This window comes from Aulonocara sp. 'chitande type north' Nkhata Bay, linkage group LG2, assembly GCF_057382095.1.
Source record: "Aulonocara sp. 'chitande type north' Nkhata Bay isolate Kocher_YH1m ecotype deep benthic linkage group LG2, A_spYH_male_GT1.1, whole genome shotgun sequence".
Lineage (NCBI taxonomy): Eukaryota > Metazoa > Chordata > Actinopteri > Cichliformes > Cichlidae > Aulonocara > Aulonocara sp. 'chitande type north' Nkhata Bay.
The window spans coordinates 36,272,864-36,297,208 of record NC_141345.1 but is presented as its reverse complement, the minus strand read 5'-3'; the positions used below and the strand labels follow the sequence as shown (position 1 = coordinate 36,297,208).

At 43.1% G+C, this 24,345-nt stretch overlaps 2 protein-coding genes and 1 non-coding gene across 3 annotated transcripts in view; 2 read left to right on the top strand and 1 right to left on the bottom strand.

Moving 5' to 3' along the window:
• Positions 1-1,951, bottom strand: part of LOC147338348 (alpha-1,3-mannosyl-glycoprotein 4-beta-N-acetylglucosaminyltransferase B) — a 33,980-nt gene extending 32,029 nt beyond the window's left edge. Inside the window, exon 1 of the mRNA XM_086261202.1 lies at positions 1,615-1,951. Within this exon, the coding sequence (XP_086117328.1) occupies positions 1,615-1,705 (91 nt within the window). The 5' untranslated portion in view covers positions 1,706-1,951. The remainder of the gene's footprint in view (positions 1-1,614) is intronic.
• Positions 1,602-23,111, top strand: mmp17b (matrix metallopeptidase 17b). Its single transcript, XM_086261187.1, has 13 exons — positions 1,602-1,796; positions 3,424-3,542; positions 9,903-10,097; positions 10,263-10,395; positions 10,494-10,635; positions 10,770-10,878; positions 10,956-11,133; positions 12,318-12,494; positions 17,374-17,476; positions 19,812-19,885; positions 19,995-20,144; positions 20,909-21,187; positions 21,307-23,111. The coding sequence occupies exons 3-13, from the start codon at positions 9,969-9,971 to the stop codon at positions 21,687-21,689; spliced, it is 1,857 nt and encodes a 618-aa protein (XP_086117313.1). The 5' UTR covers positions 1,602-1,796; positions 3,424-3,542; positions 9,903-9,968; the 3' UTR covers positions 21,690-23,111.
• Positions 2,364-2,435, top strand: trnaa-ugc (transfer RNA alanine (anticodon UGC)). The gene has a single exon. It is a non-coding gene; the product is annotated as a tRNA-Ala (tRNA).
• Positions 23,112-24,345: the final 1,234 nt, after the last annotated feature.

The window sequence follows — 24,345 nt, the reverse complement described above, 5'->3', positions numbered from 1 at the left end:
GCGCAGTGAAGGATTCCACTTCTTGTGTCTTGATTTTGACCCAGGTGTCGTCCACATATCTGTACCAGTGGCTGGGTACTCTTCCTTTGAAAGAGACAAGAGCCTTCCTTTCCACTTCCTCCATGTAAAGGTTGGCTACAATAGGTGATACGGGGGAGCCCATGGCACAGCCATGTTTTTGTCTGTAAAAGCCTTCGTTGTACTTGAAATATGTAGTGGTGAGGCAGAGGTCTAACAGTGTGCAGATCTGATCGGGTGTGAAGTTGGTCCTGTCCTCCAAGGAGCTGTCTTCTTGTAGAAAGAAGCCATCTAAGTCCACTGTGAGCGACCATCTTTGAACAGAGGCGGGGGTTTACGACACCAACTGTCTGCCATCTATAATCCAGTTTTGAGATCCCTTCCCAGACGCCTTAACGCCCACTCACATCCTGGGCCTTCTGACCTCAGGAATTCGCATGATAAGGTGGGGCCAGGTTTCACAATGAACACACCCGAAACTCTGGTTGATTGGGACCCACACCCAGTTTCACACCTTGGCTCAGGTGATTAGAGGATCATCAGGGGGTCCTTTGTCCCTCTGTGGGGGGTCACTCCCACTAGGTTAACTGAACAAACACACACATCCACACATGTGCAATAACACTAAGTGCAATAATCTTTTCTGGCATCGTTGTATTTTTACTCAGTTGTATATAGCATTCGTATTCTATTTTTATCTTATTGTATATTTTTATTCTATTTTATTCTACTGTATATAGTATATTATTTTATTCTATTCTGTACAGCTGTGTACTGTATTTATTCTTATTGTATTCTAATTTTTGCGTCATAACTTTTGCACTGTCCACTTCCTGCTGTGACAAAACAAATTTCCCACGTGTGGGACTAATAAAGGTTATCTTATCTTATCTTTATATCTGGGACTCTCCACCATTTGACCTTAGAACTTGAAGAAGCTTCTCGGATGAGAGGTGAAACGTCTTCAAGCAACTTAAAGAAGTCCAGACGCTTTTCTTTGCAAGCTCCTTTGACTACGATGACCTGGAAGACTGAGAACCTTCACAGACATTTTACTCCCTTCTGTTTACCAGTAAAATAAGTATTTGTACCTAAAAGATAAACAAAGTCATTCGCAATAAAAATACAAGAGCTCGGAATGAGAAGAACAGAGTGAAAAAGCAACAGCAGAAAGAGTTTGTTCCTTGAATACCTCGCTGTTAGTAATGGAGCAGGTCGGCAGGCCGAGATGGTGGGTGTGTTGGCTTACTACTAAAACTCACACGGTGATGTTATGACGTTAGGGAAAGACTTTATAACCGGTATAACTTTCATTTTTTTTCTTAGGAAACAACATTTCCCACAGCCTCTTCAATAAGACGTTTGTACTCCATGTGAAACAGAGTGACCGTCGCCCGACGATCGAGAAGGTTATGCTAATAATTTGTAAAAATAAATAAATAATTTAAAAACATAAAAATGTAAAAGTTGCTCATGCTACGCTGTGACGCGAACTTTAACCCTGCGGTATTTTCTGTTTCCATGAGAATAAACAGCAGATGAGTATAAAGTTTCCGTTTGAGTCAGCATGTGAAAAGTAAAAGCAGGTACACTCACCTTCATCACTGGGAATCGATTTAATCCAAGTAACCGACACAAAACACCCGAACGCCAAGAGACATGCTAACTTATAGGGGTAAAACCTCATCTCATTCCTCACTCACAGTCCCACCGTCTTTGTGTGCCTACTTGCCGCCGATGGGACAACAGGTGGATGTGAGCGGACCAGGTAAATGCAGGTAAGTTAGAAGAAACGCTTAGTGTCTGGTCACAACTGTGATTCTAGCCTACGTCAAAGCCAAGCATCTACGCGTGTCCGCTTTCATGCTTTTCCGCATGTTGAAAACGTTGTTACACGGTCGCATGATGACAGTTCCTGACAAAACGCTGTGAAATTCTCCGAGAGCACAATCTGGCGTGTTGTAGGCACGCACGGCCAACAGCGACACCTGTTGGCCGTGTCATGGCGTTCACAGCCTCGGGCGAACCGGTCTATGACAGGAACCCACAGAACAATAAAATAAATAGTAGCAATCGAAAGTCTTACTATCTCTTTATGTAATATTTCAGGTTTAGCATGAGAAATAAACCTTAGCCCAAGTTTTAGTAGGCAGCACATTTTTAGTGTCACGTGTTTCGTAGTTCGCAGTATGGTTAAGGAAACGTGTGCTTCAAGGTAGCCTGTGTAAGTCCTTCTAAGTGACGGTACGGAATGTTGCCACTGACAATCTATGCTTACGTTGAGAGTATAATAGTACGAAACGTGCCATGTTTATATAGGCTACGGTGTGAGCCTCCGCTCGTGTGGGGATGTAGCTCAGTGGTAGAGCGCATGCTTTGCATGTATGAGGCCCCGGGTTCAATCCCCGGCATCTCCAACGTTTTTTTTTGTTTTTTTGTTTTTTAATAAATTCATAAATTGACTGTTGGATTCTGTGTCCGAGTCAAATTTTCTCATTTTAAAAAAGTAGCAATTAGTAATATATATCTCGTTTCATGGTTAAGCTACTAGTTTGCCAAATGCACTAGTTACTCTGTGTTTGAAAGCACTGTTAGTATGATGTTCAAAACAAAAGCAGGAAGATCTCAAAGTAAAATTAAGTTAATTATTTATTTTAAAGTATATATTTTAATCGATGTCTGAGACAAAATACAAAGTGCAGGAAGTGACTGTTTCAGTTAGATGACATATCCCCGTTTCCCATATTTTAAAGACGATTTTAGGTTGTAAAGAACAATTATATTTTTGTCATTGTGTTCTGGCTGCTCAATCCAATTCCTTTGAGACTTCTTTCCTACCATCCATTTATTCTAAGTGGGGGGGATCACCGATTAACCAAACTCATGCATGTCTTTGGACTGCTGGAGGAAGACGGAGAGAATCCATGCACCACTCGGCACAGAGAGGGCATGGAGAATGGAGCAAAACCCAGAATCTTCTTGCTCTGAGTCAGCAGTATGGACAACCACACCACTGCCCACTTTACATATCATGAGATCCACCTGTGTAAGAAATTCAGAACCAAATGATTTGTCAGAAAAAGGTTCCCGTAGTTTTCATCACCATCATCACCTTTACTGGAACAGAGAGAACACTCAGGGCAACAGAAAATGCATCCGTAGCCAAATGCATTCAAAACTGGCAATACAGCATGTGCTATTGTACTATTCCAGCTGACAGCAGTGTCATTGTTGAACCAAGTAAGGATTTTATCCTGTTATGAATTTAAGAAAGATTTACATGAAATATCAAGTTAACTTTGTTGTGAGTTTCATAAAGTCTGATGATCTCAGTTCTGACATCTACATTAGTAATCACTCTTCACACTGCCTTCTTTGTGGTCATGACCTCTCCTCCACCCACAGCTCTGTTTGGGGTTTGCCATCATCAGATCACCAGGTCAGCTCCATCAGGACCAGGCTGGCCATTGTTAGCGCCATACAGTGCAGCCTGACCTCAGGCCAATGGCATATTCCATCATAAGGTAATCAGCTGCGGACACCCTGACTTCATGTCTGTTAAAATCATGGATACTGAAACAATATATTGTCTTTTAACAACTTGAGCTTCAAAATAACCACATGGCCTTCAGAACATCAGTCCCACTGCAACACAGATGTGCTCAGAGCGATCCCATGTGTGCAGCGCTTCAGAAAGGCTCATTCAGACAAGTTAACAGAGACACCATGCACACCAAAAAGGGCCATTTCTGTCACTACGGGTAACAGCAAGATGAACCACACACAGCCCCATTCACATATTTACCAAGATCCCCCCACCCATCATCCATCACCCATTACCCCAGAGTGACCTTTGACACCTCCCAGCAGCTGCATTTATCGGGAAATAGGCTGTTGTCATGGTGACTGAGGAGCAGTTTTATTTTCATTTACCCCTTAAACAGTGAACAAAAACACACAAGGAATAAAAAGTTTAAAATCTGACTTTCTTTGTAAATTATCCACATGTTTATCCCTGTATGGAAATATATATGGTAATGTTTCTGACTGCAAAAGTGTTTTAAGCTGGAGTACCATATGCTGTAACTAACCAGGACTAGAACAGTTGTTGTACTGTAATCTTAGCTTTTTAGACGTGGATATCACAGACAGTTCACTCTCATATACTGTAGCAGCTAAAGGAGACCATATTTTACAAAATCAGCTTCATGATGTACTCAGTAACCCTTGAAACAAGCAACTGAAGCCATGAGCCCACCAGGAAAGTAACTGCGATCATAGAATAAAGGAGCTTAGCGTTGTTTTCCCCTGTAGGTCTATACAAGCAAAATTATTTTGGCTGCCGCAGTAGCTAACCCCCTGCTGGTAATTAAAAAGAACGCAGGTTCAAGGCAACTTTTCAAAGCCAGAAGCTGTCCACAATTAAAAACAGAGACAGGATCCATTAGGAATGTGAGTTATTGTCCTCTCCTGACGGTGTTGACTTCAGTTTAAATATCTTCTTGTTCTGCTGTGTTACTATCCTATAAACAACTGCATTCCTCAGCATGTCTTACATGCATTTGCATGTAAGAAAAGCATGTCTTACATGCAACTGCATTCTTATTTGCAGTTTACACAAAATTTGCATCACACCAATCGTATCGTATTGCAATAAAAGAAGCAGCGAAGGACATTTTGTTCAACAAAGAAAGGGAAAAATTATTAGTAAAACATTTTACTATCTTTCTCATAATGAGAGGTAAAGGTCTTTGACAGAGGATTCACTGTTGGGGTGGAACGTTCAGTCACAAAACTGGTTGACTGGCCAGTGTTTGAACAGGAATACTGTCTGAGTTGAGATTGCTCAATGTGCTCATTGATGGCTGCGATCCTTGAGCATTAGTGAGGTGTGTGAGGATGCGAGCAGAAGTTGAACCCATGGAAGTGCAGAAGAGTGATGAGTTAGATGAGGGAGTGACTTGGTTCTCTTGGTTCATGAGTCATGTTCTACTTGTACACCAGGAGGACGATTCACTCAGTCTTTGCTGTAATTTTTATAATTAAATACCCAGAAAAATGACACACACACACAAACACACACATATAACCCAGGACCCATGAAGACCAACAGGTTCTGGTGAAGACAGAGATGGAAATTGTTGTTAAGTTGTTACAGTAATTCATCAGCAGCTGTCTTTTTAAATTACTTAATGTTTCCCACTGAAAACACTGCTTGACTTTGCTGTGACGTGAGCACAGAAAGCAACAGAAAGCATAAAGCAAGTATAACAGTTTACATGAGACGGTTCAAAAGGAGCCTGAAATGAGCATTTGACTAATGCTAGTTAGACATGAACATTTGGCCCCTACAGCGAGGGCATCTGTAGACTCGTTTAGTGGTTTTGACCAGGGATAGGCCACTAATGATGTTCATGAACATCATGAATGACATGCACCATCACTGCTGGCTATGCATCCTGTGTGTCAGCACACCCGTGACAAATGTACTTCAGTCTAAGAAATTGAAGTCAAAGAGCAGAGAACGGTCAGTCCTGAGCATCAGTCCGTCACTGGATCTGCCTGTTCTGCTACAGACACACATAACAGGAATCAGGTTTCCTGAAAACACACTGCATTCGTCCTACACGTGTTTCTAGTTGCAGCTTTTTTCTCTCAGCAGAGAAAGACCAGATTAGATTGAGCTTCATGATCCCAGCAGGATGGTGCAGGGTTTACATGAAGAGGACTCACCAATGGAAGAAATAACATTAGCATTGACAAGAATATGGAGAACATGGCTTAGTGCAGTTCATGCTTTTTTCATTGACATGAACAGTAGGATATCAGTTGCATTTAAAGAAAGAGGCCAACATGAGACCACCCCTCCCACCAGTTCAGTGGATTAAACACAAAGAAGAAACACAAGGAAAAAGCTGCAGCAGAACGAGAGGGAGCCACAAATCTGTCTTGGTTTTGTTTTAATCCTCATGTTAAGAGGATTGTGTGTAAAAATGTCATCATGAGAGAAGATACACATAAACATGCAGATGTTGCACACATGCAAAGGCACACACACGTGTCTAAACCCATCTTTACTGTGCATCACTAATCCTGCACGAGTCAAATGTTGCATTCTGCACTCACAGAGTATTGTGCCACAACTAATTGTTTTCAAATCAGATTTTCTTTGTTCATAAATTGTGTACTGAGGGCAAATAACTGACTGATAGGAGGAAAAACAAGTTGGGAAAAACCAAGGCACAATCTCGGGATAGAGGAAGGAAGATATTTCTGCAAAGATGAAACTCTTCATTTGTCATGCTGCTGTGGCAGTGGGTGGGGTAGGGGGTGGGGGTTAGGAGTCAGGCTTTGAGGAAACGAGCAGGAGAGTAGAAAGGACCCATCTGTTCCCATTGTGGCAAATGAAGAGAGAGCAGGGAGAAGCAGAAGGCAGAGCAGCAGGAAGGTAAGTGTTAAAAGCACTTTTCTCATCTTTAACTTGCTGTGATTCAGCTTTCAGACTAAATTTGGAGTTAGTGTAACTTAATGTAATGAATGAATGTGCCGTGGTCAGTGGTGTGAGATGTTAGGTTTCATTGTCAGATGGTGACAATATTACATGTGCAGGGACTAATACACAGCCTGAATTACTGTACAGCTGTGCCAATACCGCTGCTCGAATTCCTCCAAACTCTGCTTTTCATTTAAAGCCTGACTTAACTAGTCAAACGCTGTGAAATGCAAAAATAAGTCAGCTTTGGGGTTAAGACAAAAATGTATGCACTTACATTTTAGAGCATGAACTTTACCTGATCAGCTGCTTTGATGCAACGTGATTTGCCACCAAAGCAGTTCCTCTAATGTTCATTCCAGCTTGTTTAATTCAGAATGTTCTTTCTGACAGTCGGCTCCTTCGACCTTCGCCCTCTACTCTTGTGGCTGCTTTAATCTCATTACTTTAAAGCTGCCTTGTCCTCCATTCATCCTCCCTCCTCCTTCTCTGCCCCAGTGCTCTAACTGAAATGGTACACCCTCTAACTTAATTAATGGAGGCATCTTCTGATTGACATGGGCACACACATATCTAGCAGTGTCCTATGGGGCAGGGCACAATGCCCTCCTCTCTGTATTTTATGGAAATTCTCGTCCATCTCGTGATTGAATCTGGTAGGTTTCTCCACCCTGTGGGAATATACGACGTTTCCCATCAGCTTCTTTGACTCACTGCTTTAACGCGTCCGTGCTATTGTGACATGGAGTGTCACAGTGTGCTTCCTGTTCTTCTGTGACAGTTTTTGCACTTTACTTTCTAGCAGTAGCAAAAGTAGCCACAGGACGTGCATCACCACACAGGGAAGGTTGGGAAGGGCCTGGTTGCATGAAGAGATTTGATTGGGTAATCTAGTGTCACCGATAAAAATGAATGGATGGGCTGCTGTCAGTGCTTGTAGGGCCAGTGCACAGCAGACCTTCAATCCAGTCTGTGGCCTGTGTAACTATATCGACCAAAAAATGATATTGACACATCAGCACACCGGGCATGCCAGATTACCAGTAACTCTTTAGTGGATCTGTTAGACTGGAGTGCAAATTGCACAGCATCCAGAGACGTGCCATGAATAACCTTCATGATGATTGCGCGCCATGGGCAGCAGTCATGCAGGCAGGTAGCTGTCCTCTTTGGGACTATGATGATGGTGGTGGATGTGAAGCACACTGGTACAGGCATTATTCTCTTATATTTTATTACATTGCAGGTGCAAATGTAATGTACTCATCTTTGTATCCTTCTGAGACCCAGAAAAAGGTTTTAGTTGGTCTCATTAATGCAGCCTTGTTGCATCACCAGCCAGAGGACATTCTTTCTTTCTCACCCGAGACATAAAGATGACTCGTGACTTTGACTGACTGCCAGATGCTGAGTTATACACCGGGTCCTGGCTATAACTAGGACCCAAGATAATCCGAGTCATGTCACATATACAGATATGCTGAATGATGCTTTCAATTTTAAGAGACGAGCACCTCCCTCTGGTTTGTAGTTGATCTGTTTTCTCATTAAAAAGTCTTTCTACCCAATTTCAAAAGAGTTGAACTCTAATGAAAAAACCTCCAAGGCCTAGCTTACACATTGCTTCTTATACATAATGGAAGATGAGTGCAGAACATACCAGTGTGTCCTCTGACCTTTCACCATCCCGGGACAGCTATTCGTCTGACTCCCTGCCTACAAACTGAGTGAAATCCTTTAAAATCTCATTCACAAATCAGAGTTAGTAATTCCTCTGTCCACTACAAAGGACACTGAATAAAAGTTCTCTTTCAAAAGTGTTAACATTACTGCACATTTCTGAAATTCTACTAAATTGAAGATAACAATCTAATATTTGTCATGAACCGAGGTTCCGCGCACAAGCTGGACCCAGAAGCAGAACCAAAAGGGTCGAGGCGGCGGGTGCTGATCGTGATCCAAATCTCAGACGGGCAGGCGGACAGGCAGGTGGCTCACAACACGCCGAGTTGTGATCTGAGTACACAGGGCAGAGTAGTGTTAGTTCAGACGGATACGTTTTCATAAGGGCTTTCCCGCAGGTGTGCGTTACCGTTGAGCGACGGCTACGGACGTTTGATATAGCTTTTGTGTTGTTAATGTTTAATGTTATGTATTTTCTTCTATTTGATCTCAAGAAGCTCCTAAAACAGTCAGTGATCACTGTTGACCTCCCTCGGCTTTTATTACCACTAATCATTTATTTAAGCTCAGTTTTTAAAACCTTAGGATGTAACTACAGCCCAGCCCATGCAGCAGTATATGAATGACTAACCTCGTATTGTGGATGGATTATCTCAGTTGTTCTCCTGGCTGAAGTTAGGTCCTTTTACAGCATCCTGCCATGCGATTACATTTGTTCCTGACCACCGAGAACACTCACGTTAACTTTTATCGAGTGGAAAAAAAGTTAGCTTGTTTATATTATGCTAACATAGCTGTGTCGCTAGCGGTCACGTAGCACATCATTATATACCAGCTAGCCCAACTTCAGTAACCCTACAAACGTCACTGCTGTTTAGTTTTCTGTCTTCATTTATGCTGGAAGTGATAGCTGAGTTGTACGTTTGAATTTGTTTCCAAAACCCCGCAGTCAGGACATGCTATATTGTATTTAGATAGAAGCTAGCGAGCTAACTCCCTGCTAACTTCTAACTCCGTTAAATGTCATAAATTCCGTTTTCATGGATGCCTGGATGTTAAACTCAATTGTTACACCTGGTAGAGCAGAACGCTGATCATTTTATTAAAGATGAAAGACTTTAGACAGTTTTTCAACTCTCAGTAATGCCATAGTGATCGTTTGATATATGGACCTGCAGCGGAGTTTAGGCCCAGACACGGCTAGTGACGTCAGACTGAACGACCGGATATCATATCACTTAATCTGAAATGTGGGACCTCCAGTGCCTTTTCATTTATAAAAGAACTCTGTTATTACTCTACTAGCCCAATCCCCCAAAATGTGGCATCAATAAAAGCCCAGCGTGTCCCCTCGACACCACAGTAGGACTCAGATTGCATAGATTCTGGTTGATGTAGAGGTTCATGTCCTTCACAGAGGACACAAATGAATTGCGGCCTTTTAAGAGAATATAGTGTTTTTTCTATTTTAATAACTGCAAAGAATGCAAACTTCTGTGACTGCTGTGAGGCGACAGAACTAACCACTGCACCCGACCTTGTGTCCGTGTCAAGCCACCCTCTGTACCACTGTGCAAAATGTTAAAATATTTTTGTTTACTTTGGATAACTTAAGGAAAACTCTTTAAATGTCGGGCTTTAGGGTTTTTTGCTGCCCTGTCTGTATCGTTGTCTTTAATGTTTTAAAATGCCTTTGCTTCATTTCCAGTGGATTTCCACACACTGAAAATACTGCTTTCCACTGAATATTCAGTTCCAAAAACATGTAATCAAGATGAAGATGTATATGACTTTCCTCTGCTTGAGCTGTGGATGGATGCAAACAACTTGTGCTGCTAGTGTGACTCTGTCACCATCCTCTGCACCAGTGACACCCACTCAAGATGAGAGCTCCAAACTTGTGGTAATAGAAACCATACAACTATTGATGGGAAATTAATAATATCTTTACCAACTCTCTCATATATTACATTGGTAGTGAGCTTTATATATAATATAGATACAGGACTGCAGGATAGAAATGGAAGAAGAACACCCTGTTAAAGAGATCATTTACCCCCTTTGTTAGGATTGGCTGATGAAGTATGGTTACCTCCCACCCTCAGACCCTTCCACCGGTCAGCTGCAGGCTTGGACAGGTGTCACCAGTGCTGTGAGGGCCATGCAAAGGTTTGCAGGCCTAAAAGACAGCGGAGTTGTAGGTGAGGAATACAGATGGTGTCTTAAAAAGATGTTTATGCTGCTTCTCAAATCTAGTGTTCTCTGTGTGATTGGATAGAGTCTGTTCTCTGGTGTCCAGATGAGGAGACAATGGCGGTGATGAACACGCCACGCTGCTCACTACCGGACCAGGAGGAATCATCCAACCAAGAGAAAATAAATATGAGGAGGCGGAGAAGATGGGCTGTCTCCATGTGGACGCGCAGGAACATCAACTGGAGGTGGGATAAAACTTGCGAGGAGACTGTGATCAGTTCGATGTAGTAGTTCACAATGGCTTCCTATTGTCAGTAAGCTGTGCTTGGTGAAGTATCTGCCACTCGGTGAGGTCTTTGCGTCTATCTTACCTCGTCAGGTTGCAATCATATCCCTCCTCTTCTCATCTGTCTCGGGAAACAATTCGCTCACTTATCTTCTACGCTTTAAGAGTGTGGGCCGAGCCAACGCCACTGGAGTTCCATGAGGTTTGTCAGATGCCACTTTTGACTAGAACTAGCCATTCTGTCACACAGTCGATGAGTTTCATTCATTCTGTTTCCAGGTGGGCAGTCCAGATGCAGCTGACCTGCGGGTAGACTTCTTCCATGGTTACCATGGTGATGACTACCCCTTTGATGGGGCAGGTGGAGCAGTAGGCCACGCTTTCTTCCCCTCAGACCCAGCCCGGGCAGGAGTAGTTCATTTGGATGCGGAGGAAGAGTGGGCATTCAGACAGCCAGGTAGAACAACACTTCAAAAACATAAAAGTCTAACCTTTTATGAGTCTTTTGTCTTGTGTCTTCACATGGTGTAGATTAATGCAGCTTGGTGACCAAGCTTGACAGTGCTAGGCGGTAACTCAGTTATGGTCCTTTCTTGCTCCAAAGTTGCCAAATGGCAGTGGACAAAACAATAACACTGAGTCCAAAACCAGTGAGCTTTGGACCACAATGCTACCTCCATACACTCTATGGCCATACTATCCGGTTGTTCAGTGATGACGCGACGAATCCTACTTCCGGGTCTAAAGTAGTCTGCGTTTAATATGGCTTTTGTGTTGTTAACATGTTTAATGTTTTGTATTTTCTTCTATTTGATCTCAAAAAGCTCCTAAAACAGTCAGCGATCACTGTTGACCTCCCTCAGCTTTTATTACCGCTAATCATTTATTTAAGCTCAGTTTTTAAAACCTTAGGATGTAACTACAGCCCAGCCCATGCAGCAGTATATGAATGACTAACCTCGTATTGTGGATGGATTATCTCAGTTGTTCTCCTGGCTGAAGTTTGGTCCTTTTACAGCATCCTGCCATGCGATTACATTTGTTCCTGACCACCGAGAACACTCACGCTAACTTTTATTGAGTGGAAAAAAAGTTAGCTTGTTTATATTATGCTAACATAGCTGTGTCGCTAGCGGTCACGTAGCACATCATTATATACCAGCTAGCCCAACTTCAGTAACCCTACAAACGTCACTGCTGTTTAGTTTTCTGTCTTCATTTATGTTGGAAGTGATAGCAGAGCTGTACGTTTTAATTTGTTTCCAAAACCCCGCAGTCAGGACATGTTATATTGTATTTAGATAGAAGCTAGCGAGCTAACTCCGTGCTAACTTCTAACTCCGTTAAATGTCATAAATTCCGTTTTCATGGATGCCTGGATGTTAAACTCAGTTGTTACACCTAGTAGAGCAGAATGCTGATCATTTTATTGAAGATGAAAGACTTTAGACAGTTTTTCAACTCTCAGTAATGCCACAGTGATCGTTTGATATATGGACCTGCATCGGAGTTTAGGTCCAGACTCGGCTAGTGACGTCAGACTGAACAACCGGATACCAGTAAACCATGACTTGTTTCTCTTCTTCTTCTAATCAGGTCATCATTTTGTTTTCTGTTCCTCCTCTTCTGTTTCCTTCCCAGTCTCTGAGGGTACCGACCTGTTCACAGTGCTGGTTCATGAGTTTGGCCACGCACTGGGCCTTCCTCATTCCTCATCCCGTCACTCAGTCATGAGGCCATACTACCTGGGTCCTGTCGGAGACCCTCTCCACTACCGCCTGGGACCCCAAGACCTGGAGCACATCACTCAGCTCTATGGTGAAGCTTCTCACACCATGATTTAATCATTAATATTGATTATAGTTGATGTGTGAGGATGTGTAAACTAGACTGAATGTAAAATTTCAGTATTAGCACACATAGGATAATATAAAGTTTGATGTAAAAGGATAAACACTGAAGTGCAGTTTAAAGGATGGATGAGGACAGCTGTGAAATAGCTCCCTGGTCTGACCTCTGGTGTGTTTATTGAGGAAGGACAGAATTAGTTTCTTCACAGCTTTAGCCTCCACATTCAGCGAAGACTCTCATGAAAGCCTCATACTGTAAAATATAAAAACGAGGAAATGTCTGACTGCGCTGTTGCTCAGAAACCATTCTTAACTTTTTTCAGTTCATTTTGCTTTTGCATAATGTCATGAATGCTTGACAGGCAAACCGCTGTGTCTGTGGATATTCAAGCTTCTGCCCACATGTTCCAAAAAATACATCCTTCCACTCAGTGTCGTTCCAGGTTCATTAACTATATTTGCATCTCGGGTTTAACAATTTGTCATTGTGAAAATTTACTAACCACAATCCATTTTTTAATGTTTGGTACTTAAACTAATGAACATGTAAAATATATTATTCATTGGCACAACATTTTATACTAAGGTCTGTGGCTCCTAGAAGTTAAACTTGAATATCTTTGCCACAGATATGATATGGAATTGTATCTGTGGTTTTAAGTGAAATGCAAAACTATCGTCTGACAAGTAGTTTATAAATGAATAATTTCACAATATGAAGCACGCTGGAGAGGAAACAAGCCTTTCTGTAAAATACTTGGTTACCAAATACTGTGGCAATAGTTTGGGACATTGAACTGTGTTGTACTAACCTTCTAAAATGAAGCTAAATGAGTAATCATCACAGTAGGCTGGGCTTAACCAAGCATGTGTGACACACTGGAAGTGACAGTAGCTCTGGCTGTGTCCCACCAACCTGCAGTTGTCAAGGGCGAGAATGCGGTGGACTCAAGAGCAGACTCAATTTGCTTAGAACTGTGTATAATTTATTGAAAAGAACAAAACGTGAACGGAACTGGGTTTAACAGAAACCATACGCAGAAACTAAAGGAAATCCGTGGGCGGAGAAACCGGCGTAGAGCACGGGGAAACTTCTAACGGGAACTTCTGTAAACACAGGAGAGAGCTGTTACTGAATGGGAAAAAACGAGTAAGGGACAGAGGTACGGAGTGCCAGTGGATAGTCTTGGGCTTACTTGGAGACCCTAGTTATTAGGCGGGGAAAAGGCTGCCATGGGTGTATTCCAGAGATGGTCAAGAGTGGAGAGTCCGGTCCAGATTCCGAGGAGGTGGAGAATACAGACTGAAGGGCAGGCTGAGGAGAAGTGGAGTATATAATCCTCGGGTTCCGAGCAGATGGGAGAACAGGATGGAGACCAAAACAGCACTACTGGTGAGTGCGATGGGTGGAGAATCACAGATGGTAGCAGGACGAACTGGCGAGGAGTGGCAGGCCGTGCTGGCTTAAAAACCCTCTAGGTGGAGCCCCGGAGATTGACAACAGGTGATGAGCTGGCCAACTCCACTCCCAGGGACAAATGACAGGAACCTGGACCACGCCCAACCAGACACTCCCACAGCATATGACAGTACCTCCCCCTCAAGGGCCGCCACCCGGCGACCCCCCAGACCGGGCCCTGCGAGGGGAGGAACGAAACGCAGCAATCAGGGACGGGTCCAGAATGAGCGACCGGGGAACCCAAGAACGCTCCTCAGGCCCATACCCCTCCCAGTCCACCAGGTACTGGACACCACGACCACGGCGGCGCACGTCAACGATCCGCCGGACCGAATAGGCCGGATGACCGTCCACGAGCCGGGCGGGAGGCGGGGGAACAGACGGCGGACACAGAGGACTGCTACGGACCGGCTTGACCTGAGAGACGTGAAACGTCGGGTGGACGCGCCAGGAGGCCGGGAGCCTGAGACGGACTGCCGAGGGGCCGACGACAGCAGTGATCACATAGGGGCCAACATAGCGGGGAGCCAACTTCCGAGAAAGCGACCGCAAGTGAATGTCCTTAGCACAAAGCCACACCCGTTGTCCAGGCCGATACGCCGGAGCGACAGAGCGGCGACGATCCGCATAATCCCGTTGCCGGTCGACAGTTGCAAGGAGAGCCCGTCGGACCCTCCGCCACACCCGCCGGCAGCGTCGAAGGTGATGCTGGACCGAAGGAACAGCCAAATTCGTCTCATCCTCTGGGAACAACGGTGGCTGATACCCCAGCGAGGCCTCAAAGGGCGACAAACCCGTTGCCGAAGACGTGAGAGAATTATGGGCATACTCCACCCAAGGCAACTGAGACGACCAGGCAGCCGGGTGCAGTGACGAGACGCAGCGAAGAGCGGATTCCAACTCCTGGTTCAAACGCTCAGTCTGGCCATTGGTCTGCGGATGGAAACCAGAACTCAAGTTGACCTTGGCACCCAGGGCCGTACAGAAGGCCCTCCACACTCGGGAGACAAACTGAGGCCCCCTGTCAGACACAATCTCCGAGGGTATGCCATGAAGACGGAACACATGGTCTGTAAGGATCTGGGTGGTCTCTGCAGCCGTCGGCAGCTTGTCCAGGGCCACGAAGTGAGCCGCCTTGGAAAACCGATCAACTATGGACAGAACCACCATCTTCCCCGAAGAGGCTGGGAGGCCGGTAACAAAATCCAAGGCAATATGAGACCAAGGCCTATGCGGGGTACTCAGCGGTCGGAGTAAGCCAGACGGGGGCCGATTAGAGGTCTTGTTACGGGCACAAACGGAACAGGCAGCCACATAAGCCTTCACATCCTTGTCCATAGAACGCCACCAGAAATACCTCTTCAACAGAGCCGTGGTCCTACTCACTCCCGGATGGCAAGTAAACTGGGCTGTATGGATCCAATGGATAACAGCCGACCGGGCGGCAGAGGGCACAAAACGCCGACCGGGCGGGCCAGTTCCCGGATCAACGTCGTCCCGTAGTCCTTGGCGTATAGCCTCCTCCACATCCCAGGTGAGGGAGCCAATCCTGCAGGTGGAAGGGAGAATGAGCTCCGGGTCCCGGGAGTCCGAGTCCGAGGAGTACTGGCGAGACAGAGCATCGGGTTTAAGATTCCTGGAACCCGGGCGATAGGAAATATCAAAGTTAAATCGGGCAAAGAAAAGGGACCACCGAGCCTGGCGGGAGTTCAGTCTCTTAGCCGTTCTGAGATAAGTCAGATTCTTGTGATCTGTCCAGATGATAAATGGATGTTCCGTCCCCTCCAGCCAGTGGCGCCACTCCTCCAAAGCCAACTTAATGGCCAGTTCGTTCTGTCAAGGGCGAGAATGCGGTGGACTCAAGAGCAGACTCAATTTGCTTAGAACTGTGTATAATTTATTGAAAAGAACAAAACTTGAACGGAACTGGGTTTAACAGAAACCATACGCAGAAACTAAAGGAAATCCGTGGGCGGAGAAACCGGCGTAGAGCACGGGGAAACTTCTAACGGGAACTTCTGTAAACACAGGAGAGAGCTGTTACTGAATGGGAAAAAACGAGTAAGGGACAGAGGTACGGAGTGCCAGTGGATAGTCTTGGGCTTACTTGGAGACCCTAGTTATTAGGCGGGGAAAAGGCTGCCATGGGTGTATTCCAGAGAGGGTCAAGAGTGGAGAGTCCGGTCCAGATTCCGAGGAGGTGGAGAATACAGACTGAAGGGCAGGCTGAGGAGAAGTGGAGTATATAATCCTCGGGTTCCGAGCAGACGGGAGAACAGGATGGAGACCAAAACAGCACTACTGGTGAGTGCGATGGGTGGAGAATCACAGATGGTAGCAGGACGAACTGGCGAGGAGTGGCAGGCCGTGCTGGCTTAAAAACCCTCTAGGTGGAGCCCCAGAGATTGACAACAGGTGATGAGCTGGCCAACTCCACTCCCAGGGACAAATGACAGGAACCTGGACCACGCCCAACCAGACACTCCCACAGCATATGACAGCAGTGGTTCTTAGACTGTCAGGTGGGCCCCTTTAGTGGTGCATGGAGCCAACCGCAGAAGGAGCATTGAAGAACCAGTCAGTATAACCCAAAATGGATCACCGTGAACTCAGCAGGGAAGTGTTTGCAGAGGTCAGGAATGACGTTTTCCTATGGACCCATATAGTGCTGCAAGACTTTTTATATCTATCACTGGCTGCTGCCCTTTAGATAGAAGCAGATTTGAGGCATTTCTGCATTGGCTAAATTTTTCCATTGAGAATCTACGTTTATATTCCAGTTAAATGGGGTTTAAGTCTGGAGACTGTGCTGGCCATCACCATCTTGTGATGTCTTCGGTAGTCAAAACATGACATCACTGTTTTGTACATTTTAGCACAATTTAATCCCCACATTTGTGAAAGAAAAGAAAAACACTTTTTTGAAAAGTCTGTAACAAAACCATCAAATCTGATAAAGGTTATTTAAATGCTGCAAAAGAAGAATGGATTGGAATAATAAAAATACGTATCCTAGCCTTAATTACTGGTTTATTAATAATGAATGATGCTCATAGTGAGTAAAAAGTAAACTGACTGCATTTTTTGGACAGAGATTCACTTTTAATGTGTTTGTATAATATAATACAGATACATGAAAAACACTCCCAAAACAGAATAAATTGTTACAAATAAAAATCTTTACTGCAGACACTAATTTTACTAATTTAATAATAATAATTTTGTGTTGTAAGATTTATGGGTTTGTCTTATCCTGAAATCTTACTGATGGCTCTCTTCCTGCAGCTCGAAGTTTCTCTTCACAGCTTCTCTTCTCCACAGGGGCGGAGGGGGAATTTAGGTTTTTTTTAAAGCTTTTCCATTTAAATTGTTGTGATTTTTGATTTAGGCCAAATGAACAAGCTGCTGTCTACGGAGGCTCCTCGTATCACCACAGAGTTGCACCACAGAGGCCATCATCATCATCGTCGTCAGCATCATCATAGGCATGGGTATGACTTACTGAGAGATTTTTCTGTTAATAACAATCATATTAATATTATCATTATTAATAATAATACATTTAAGAATAAATAAAATCATAAGACTATAAAAAAAAAAAAAAGCAGAGGATTCATGTGACAGGATGAGTAATTAAACCCATTTAAAGGAGTGTGTTTTGAGACGGGATGTGAAGATGGAGAGAGTCAGAGTTCTGAATGTCTGGCGAGATGGAATTCCAGAGGCGAGGAGCAGAGCAGCAGAAGGTCTAGATCCCATAAAAGCCAAACGGGGGAAGGGACGTTCACACGGACAGAAGGAGACAAAAACTCTTTGTCATAAATATGCTAGATGGCTACAAGAATTCTTACTGTGTGCCTCTTTTCTTCCATATTTTTGCAAAATCATCTAATATCAGTATTAAGATTTTAAATTTAATTTCAGCCACCAAAGATATTTACATAAACAAGCTAGATAAACAATAGATAGATTTTGTAAACAGGAAAATGTTTACAGTGCTAAGTTAACAGCTAATGCTAGCAAGTTCCGCCTGAAACAGCTACAACAGACAGACATTCGTTACCATCTGAGGACAGCGGCGAGTCTAGGATCAGAGCTTTGGGGGTGCTGAGCACCCAGAGAGCTGCCCAGCCAGGCAAGATAAATCATAAGATTCTTAAATTCATCAAGTCACTCTGTGCCTGGGTCCTCGTCTCAAAACATGACGTCACTGTTTTGTACATTTTAGCACAATTTAATCCCACATTTGTGAAAGAAAAGCAAAACACTTTTTTGCAAAGTCTGTAACAAAACCATCAAATCTGATAAAGGTTATTTAAATGCTGCCAAAGAAGAATGGATTGGAATAATAAAAATACGTATCCTAGCCTTAATTACTGGTTTATTAATAATGAATGATGCTCATAGTGAGTAAAAAGTGAACTGAGTGCATTTTTTGGACAGAGATTCACTTTTAATGTGTATGTATAATTTAATACAGATGCACAAAAAAAACCACACTCTCAAAACAGAATAAATTGTTACAAATAAAAATCTTTACTGCAGACACTAATTTTACTAATTTAATAATAATAATTTTGTGTTGTAAGATTTATGAGTTTCATGCTTTCATAGTGGTCCTTAGGAGAGCTTGACATTTTTATCAGGTGGTCCACACTGTAAAAAGTGTGAGAAACACTGATAAGTGTGTGTGTGCTTTTGGAAAACATTTAAAGCTGCTGTACAGAATCTTTGAAACAAGCTTAAAACATTTGTAGAAACAGAGCATCTGCTTCTCTTTACAGCTGCTCACTCCACCAGGGCTGTTTGGCTCTTTCTGATAGTGAGCAAATGTGATGCACGTACATGCGGCAGTCATACAGACAACTGGACGGTCCAAAGGTTGGCCTCCCTATTACTGGCTGAGGTTTTAGCAGAGTTGTGGCTGAACCACATAAAAATATATCATTAATTTTAATCTCCCGATCAATGATAATGTTATGTTGGAATGTTGTTAAAGAGGCTCAGAAATGTTTCAAACCAGTTTGTTTAGCAGATTCTGTACAGCAGCTTTAATATAGGGAGGACACAACTTCCAGACTGTGAGTAAAATCAGGTTTTTCCTCTTTGTCAGTTTAACAGTTGCTGTTGTGCCTGTCACTGCTCCCTGTCTGTTTGCTTACCTGGTTCTTCCTGACCTTGTACTTTCTCCTCACGTTCCCTCTTTCCTCTCTCCCTCTTTGGACTGACAATCATACACAAATATATTGTATTCAATTAGATGATAAATTACATTAATATGAAAAAAATACTATTAAGATCACTAACAAAAAGTCCTCTCTCAGTGTACTTTCAACCAAAAGGAAAATAACCAAACCACACAAACATCTAATAAAAGATAAATATTGAAACACTGATCCAACATTATTCTTGATTGACGGATCATTTGATTTTACACTTTTACCTGAATGTGGCTCCTTTTAAAAAAAATAATAAAAAAAACTTCCTTATATCCATTATGAACCTGGCTGTCTGTCTGTACAAAAAATGGTAAATGGCCTGTATTTGTATAGCACTTTACTGGATGTGTAAAGCGCTATACTAAAGCGCTTTACACATCCAGTCATCCACACATTCACACACTGGTGATGGCAGCTACATTGTAGCCACAGCCACCCTGCGGCGCACTGACATGTCAGTTGATTCATGGGGCGATTTTAGCCCATTTTTGGGCTAAATTCGCCCCTGTCTCAGGACAAAGAGTATGGCTGTGCTGTCTACTACTGTTAACCAAATGAAACCCCGACATTCCTTTAACAAGTATCCCTGTGTGCTTCTGCCCTTCAGCCCCTCCATAGATCACTGTAACACCAGTTTTGATGCTGTGGCAAAGATTCGAGGAGAAACTTTCTTCTTCAAAGGTCTGAAAACAGATTTTTATAAATGTAGTTTATGTAGTTTAACTATGGAAGATGTATCTATAGTAACAGGATACCACAATTCATTATTTTCATTGGGTCATCGCTTCAGGTCCGATGATGTGGAGGGTCAATGGCGGAGGCTTGGTGTCGGGGCGCGGTTCTTCAGTGAGGAGGTTGTGGAGGGGTCTACCCCCTGACCTGCTTCATCTTCAAGCTGTGCTGGAGAGGCGCTCGGATCATGCGATCATCTTTATCAGTGGTGCAGTACAGTAACCTACTTGTGAGAGGGGTAAAACGGTGTAAAGGCCACAACAGTCAGTGCAGATTACGCACCATAACTGGCTATTAAAATCGTTACTGAAACTGTTTAAAAAATCTAAGAAGATTCCTTATTTCTTTATTTCTGTAACAATTGATTGACGTGAGTTTTTTTTAGCTCATATCTCTTCTAGCCTTTACATTTTGCACACTGAAGTACACTGAATGTGTTCTTCAAAATTGTCTTTTTCATAGAATTTGCCTATAGCCATTCCTGAATTACTTTTCAAGCAAGCAGTGATACGTTTGAGAGATAGTGATGTCTTCAGAAAGCAGAACTTGTTGAGATTTATGAGATTATTACTTACTTCCTGCTACTTTCAGAAGACCTACATGCACCTGTCCTATAGCTTCTTTGAACATCTCCTACAGTTTGGCTGTAGATTACATTCTCTATAACCAAAATACTTTTAGCATAGTTAAGGACTAAATTCTCCAGCATCAAAACTGATGTGTCCAATTATTAAACTTTATCTGGCCTTGGATGTGGCTTCAGGTTTTTAAACCTTTCCTTCTTATTTCTTTGGCAACAGACATCCACTGCCTAGAACATGCATGCAATGATAAAGTGAGAGTGTAAATACAAAATAATACATCAAAGCAGTCACAGTGGACAAGCTTAAACCTTTTTGAAACAATCGATGGTGTTTCACTGCGAATCATCGAACTGGCTTACTAACCTTTTCATGTGACGTCTCGCTGCAGGTCACCAGTTCTGGCTCTTCAAGGACCTGTCTCTGCAAGAAGGTTACCCTCAGCCCCTGTCTGCTCTCAGGACGGGCGTCAGCTTAGATTTAGCAGACACTGATAACGACGATGATGACGAGCAGGCAGCAGGAGCATTAGAGAGATGGGGCCTGGTCTGGGACCCGGAGGAGGGGGCTGTGTGGGGAAAAATTGGAGATGCCAAACAAGAGAATCAAGGAGACACCTGGACACAACTGCTCAAAGAGGGTGTGAATGGAATCACTACAGACACTAATGGTGAGGATCTGATTCATGTGTGAGATCTTTCTATTAAAGGATCAAATAAACGGACAAAGTTGACTTAATTTAACTAGAACCAGACTAAATTCAGTGAAGTTTCTTTTATTTCTCTCCAGGCTCTGTCTATCTCTTTAAAGGAGAGTCCTACTGGAAGTTCATGTTTCCAGGTTCATCACTGCATGATGGATACCCACGATCCTCTGCTGCAGACTGGCTGGGCTGCACTGACTCATCCTCACCTGGGATGCAGGACCTCTCCTTTTCACTGTCATCACCTGGAGGAAGAGAGGAGCTCAGGGAGAGTTGGAGATATCGAGGAGAGGAGGAAGAACTGATAAAAAGAAAGCGGGTCAGAGACGGAACTAAACACAAAGAGGTGCTGGACAGAGGTTCACACATCTGGACAAAATGCACATGCCGAAACGGAGCCCTGGGGGGCAGGACAACATTTTTGATAGCTGCCTTGCTGCAGGTTACATGGGCACTGTTAGCTGTTTAAAGGTGCACAATGAAAGAAAAAACTGAGGTTTTATTAGACTAAACAGAGTGTGTGTACAACCTTTCCACAAGCACTCGCATCCTCGCCCTGTACTCCTGTCTGAGTGTGAGATTAGAAATGTGCTGCTGGTTTCAGGTAGCAGCGGTGCTAATTACGAGTGCTATTTTAATTAGGAGGCATATTTATTTACCTGTCCACCAGTCATCCGGTCATATTGTGAGTTATGACCAGAAAACTGGTTCCATCTGTGAAGGACTGAAGTTGCCAAAATCAATTATTAACAAAAACAACAATAATAAATAATAATAATAATCACGCAGACATTAACTGACTGATAATTTGACATGCTTGTATTTACAGATATCAGTGTTTTAAATGTATGTATGGATCTCTGTATTACTTTTACATTCGTACTTTACAGCAATACTAATCTATCCCAGGCATCACAGACACCACACTAGAAAATGAAAGTGGTTTGGGGAAGTTAAAATTAAAGAGATCATTTTTAATATCATTTTGATAATATTTTAATTTCAGTTTGACCAGTTTCACCCCAAACCCACCGTAGCTTTTAAACTAAGTTTCTCTTTATACAGACAAAAAGTGGAGTAGTGGCTTTATTAAGTGGTTTTATTATTTCACCTTCCTGGTTAATTTCTCTTATTGCCGTCCCATAGGTGACAGTCTGCAAGCACACACTGTTTAAAAATAAGGATAAAAATCTATGAAGAAGGAGAATAAATGACATTATTATTATTTTTTATCAAAGCCTAAGTTTACTGCAGTTGAACACAACCTCCAACAGGGCAGTCAGTGATGGAGGTAAGCATGCAGCAGATTTGAGCAGTGTAAATGTACACCAACCAATTTGCACTTTTAATAACTCAAAGGGCAGCTGACCCTGACTCAGGTGACATCACTTAAGGACAGCTATCAAACTTAAAAACATTATCCTGCCACATGTTTCAGGTTCAAGGATCTTTATTCGTCACATGCATAGTTATAACACACAATCAAATGTAACCTGACACGCTCCTTGACTTGAGCAAAAGGGGGGGGACATTATATAATATAACATATACATTAGGTGGATGTGCAGTAGTAGCATGTATGCAGCAAGCAGGTAAAGTCTGTACATTAAGTGAATTAAATAAGAACGGACAATCGCTTCTGAACACATAACAACACACGAGAGAAATAGTTTGAGCTCTATTTTCTGACCATTTATTTTTACCCATTTTCCATTCATCTTAACAGCATTTACATAAACTATGCATTTTAATGGTGCACGTGTGATGTACTCTCTTAGAAAAAGCATTTCTTACTGCGTCTTCCCTCCTCTGTCTTTTGTTGTTAGAGGTTGTTGTTCTGGCCTGCTGCTGCTATTTCACATGCTTTTTACTTAGTTCGATGTGCTTATGAGCCCTTCTGTTATTTAAAGACTGCCTGCTTGTTCTGAACTCTGATTTTGATCATGATATTCCTGTAAATAGGGTTTGAAATGAAGTAACTGAAATATGTCAACTTTTGTCAAAGCATTCTGCAGCTGCTGCTTCAACTCCATAATCCACAACAAATGGGGAATATAGTAGAAAAAAATGATCAGTAACTCTAAATGTGTTTTATATTTGAGATTCCTGAAAGGAGCCCCGCTTTGCTTTGTTGACAGTGCAAACCCTTGCACTTTTCTCACTGAGCTTCATGACGTTGTCACCTGAAATGGTTTCACCCCACAGGTTTGCCTTGTCAGGGTTCATCTCTGGAATTTCTTGCCTTCTTCATGGGATTTGGGATCATCAGTGCAGAAGTCAGGTTGGTACACAGCTGGCGGCCCTATTTAACAACTGTTAGAATTCATATTATGGCAAGAACCAATCAGGTTTCTTGTGAATGCTTCCAGTGACAATAGCCATCTGCAGCCACAAGATGGCAGGTATGTAAAGGATAGATACAAACAGACAAGGAGCTTTATGATGCTGAAATGAAAGGTGAGACATCATTTTTACTGTAGTACATTTTAGTTTATGACTATTTTTAGATTTGATTAGGCAGTCAGTCCTTGCCTTCCTTGTCTTAACAGAGCGCCGCTGTATCGTAGGACTGGTTAGAGTCTGATGTTGTACCTGGTATCTGCAGGACCCACTCTTCCAGTTTGTGGGTTACAGCTTCTTTACCACTGGGACTGCTGTTTCCCATGGTACTTCTCTATTTTCTCATGAACATTTTTCCTGATGTTGGTGCCGTAATGCTTGAATGGGTTGGAAGATTATGGCATCGAGTTAAAAGGGGTTTCAGGTTACATCGTAAGCTACTACATAGAGGTCTAAATCAAGCATTCCAGTGTCTATGGATGTCTATGGATGTCTATGGATGTCTATGGATGGGGCATTTGAGAACATAAAATACCTTTCCAAAGAAACACACCCCTGCTGGGATAATAAGATGGACAAAGGAGGAGATAGAAGCCACCAACATCAAGACCAGGAAGCTCCTGACCATGCATGGAGGGTTTCACCCTAAGTCCAGCACCCTGAGGCTGTACGCTAAGCAGAAATCCTTCCAGTGGCTGGACAAAGCTGGACTGAAAGACAGCACAGTGGCACTAATCATGGCAGCACAGGAACAAGCTCTGAGCACAAGATCCATAGAGGCTGGG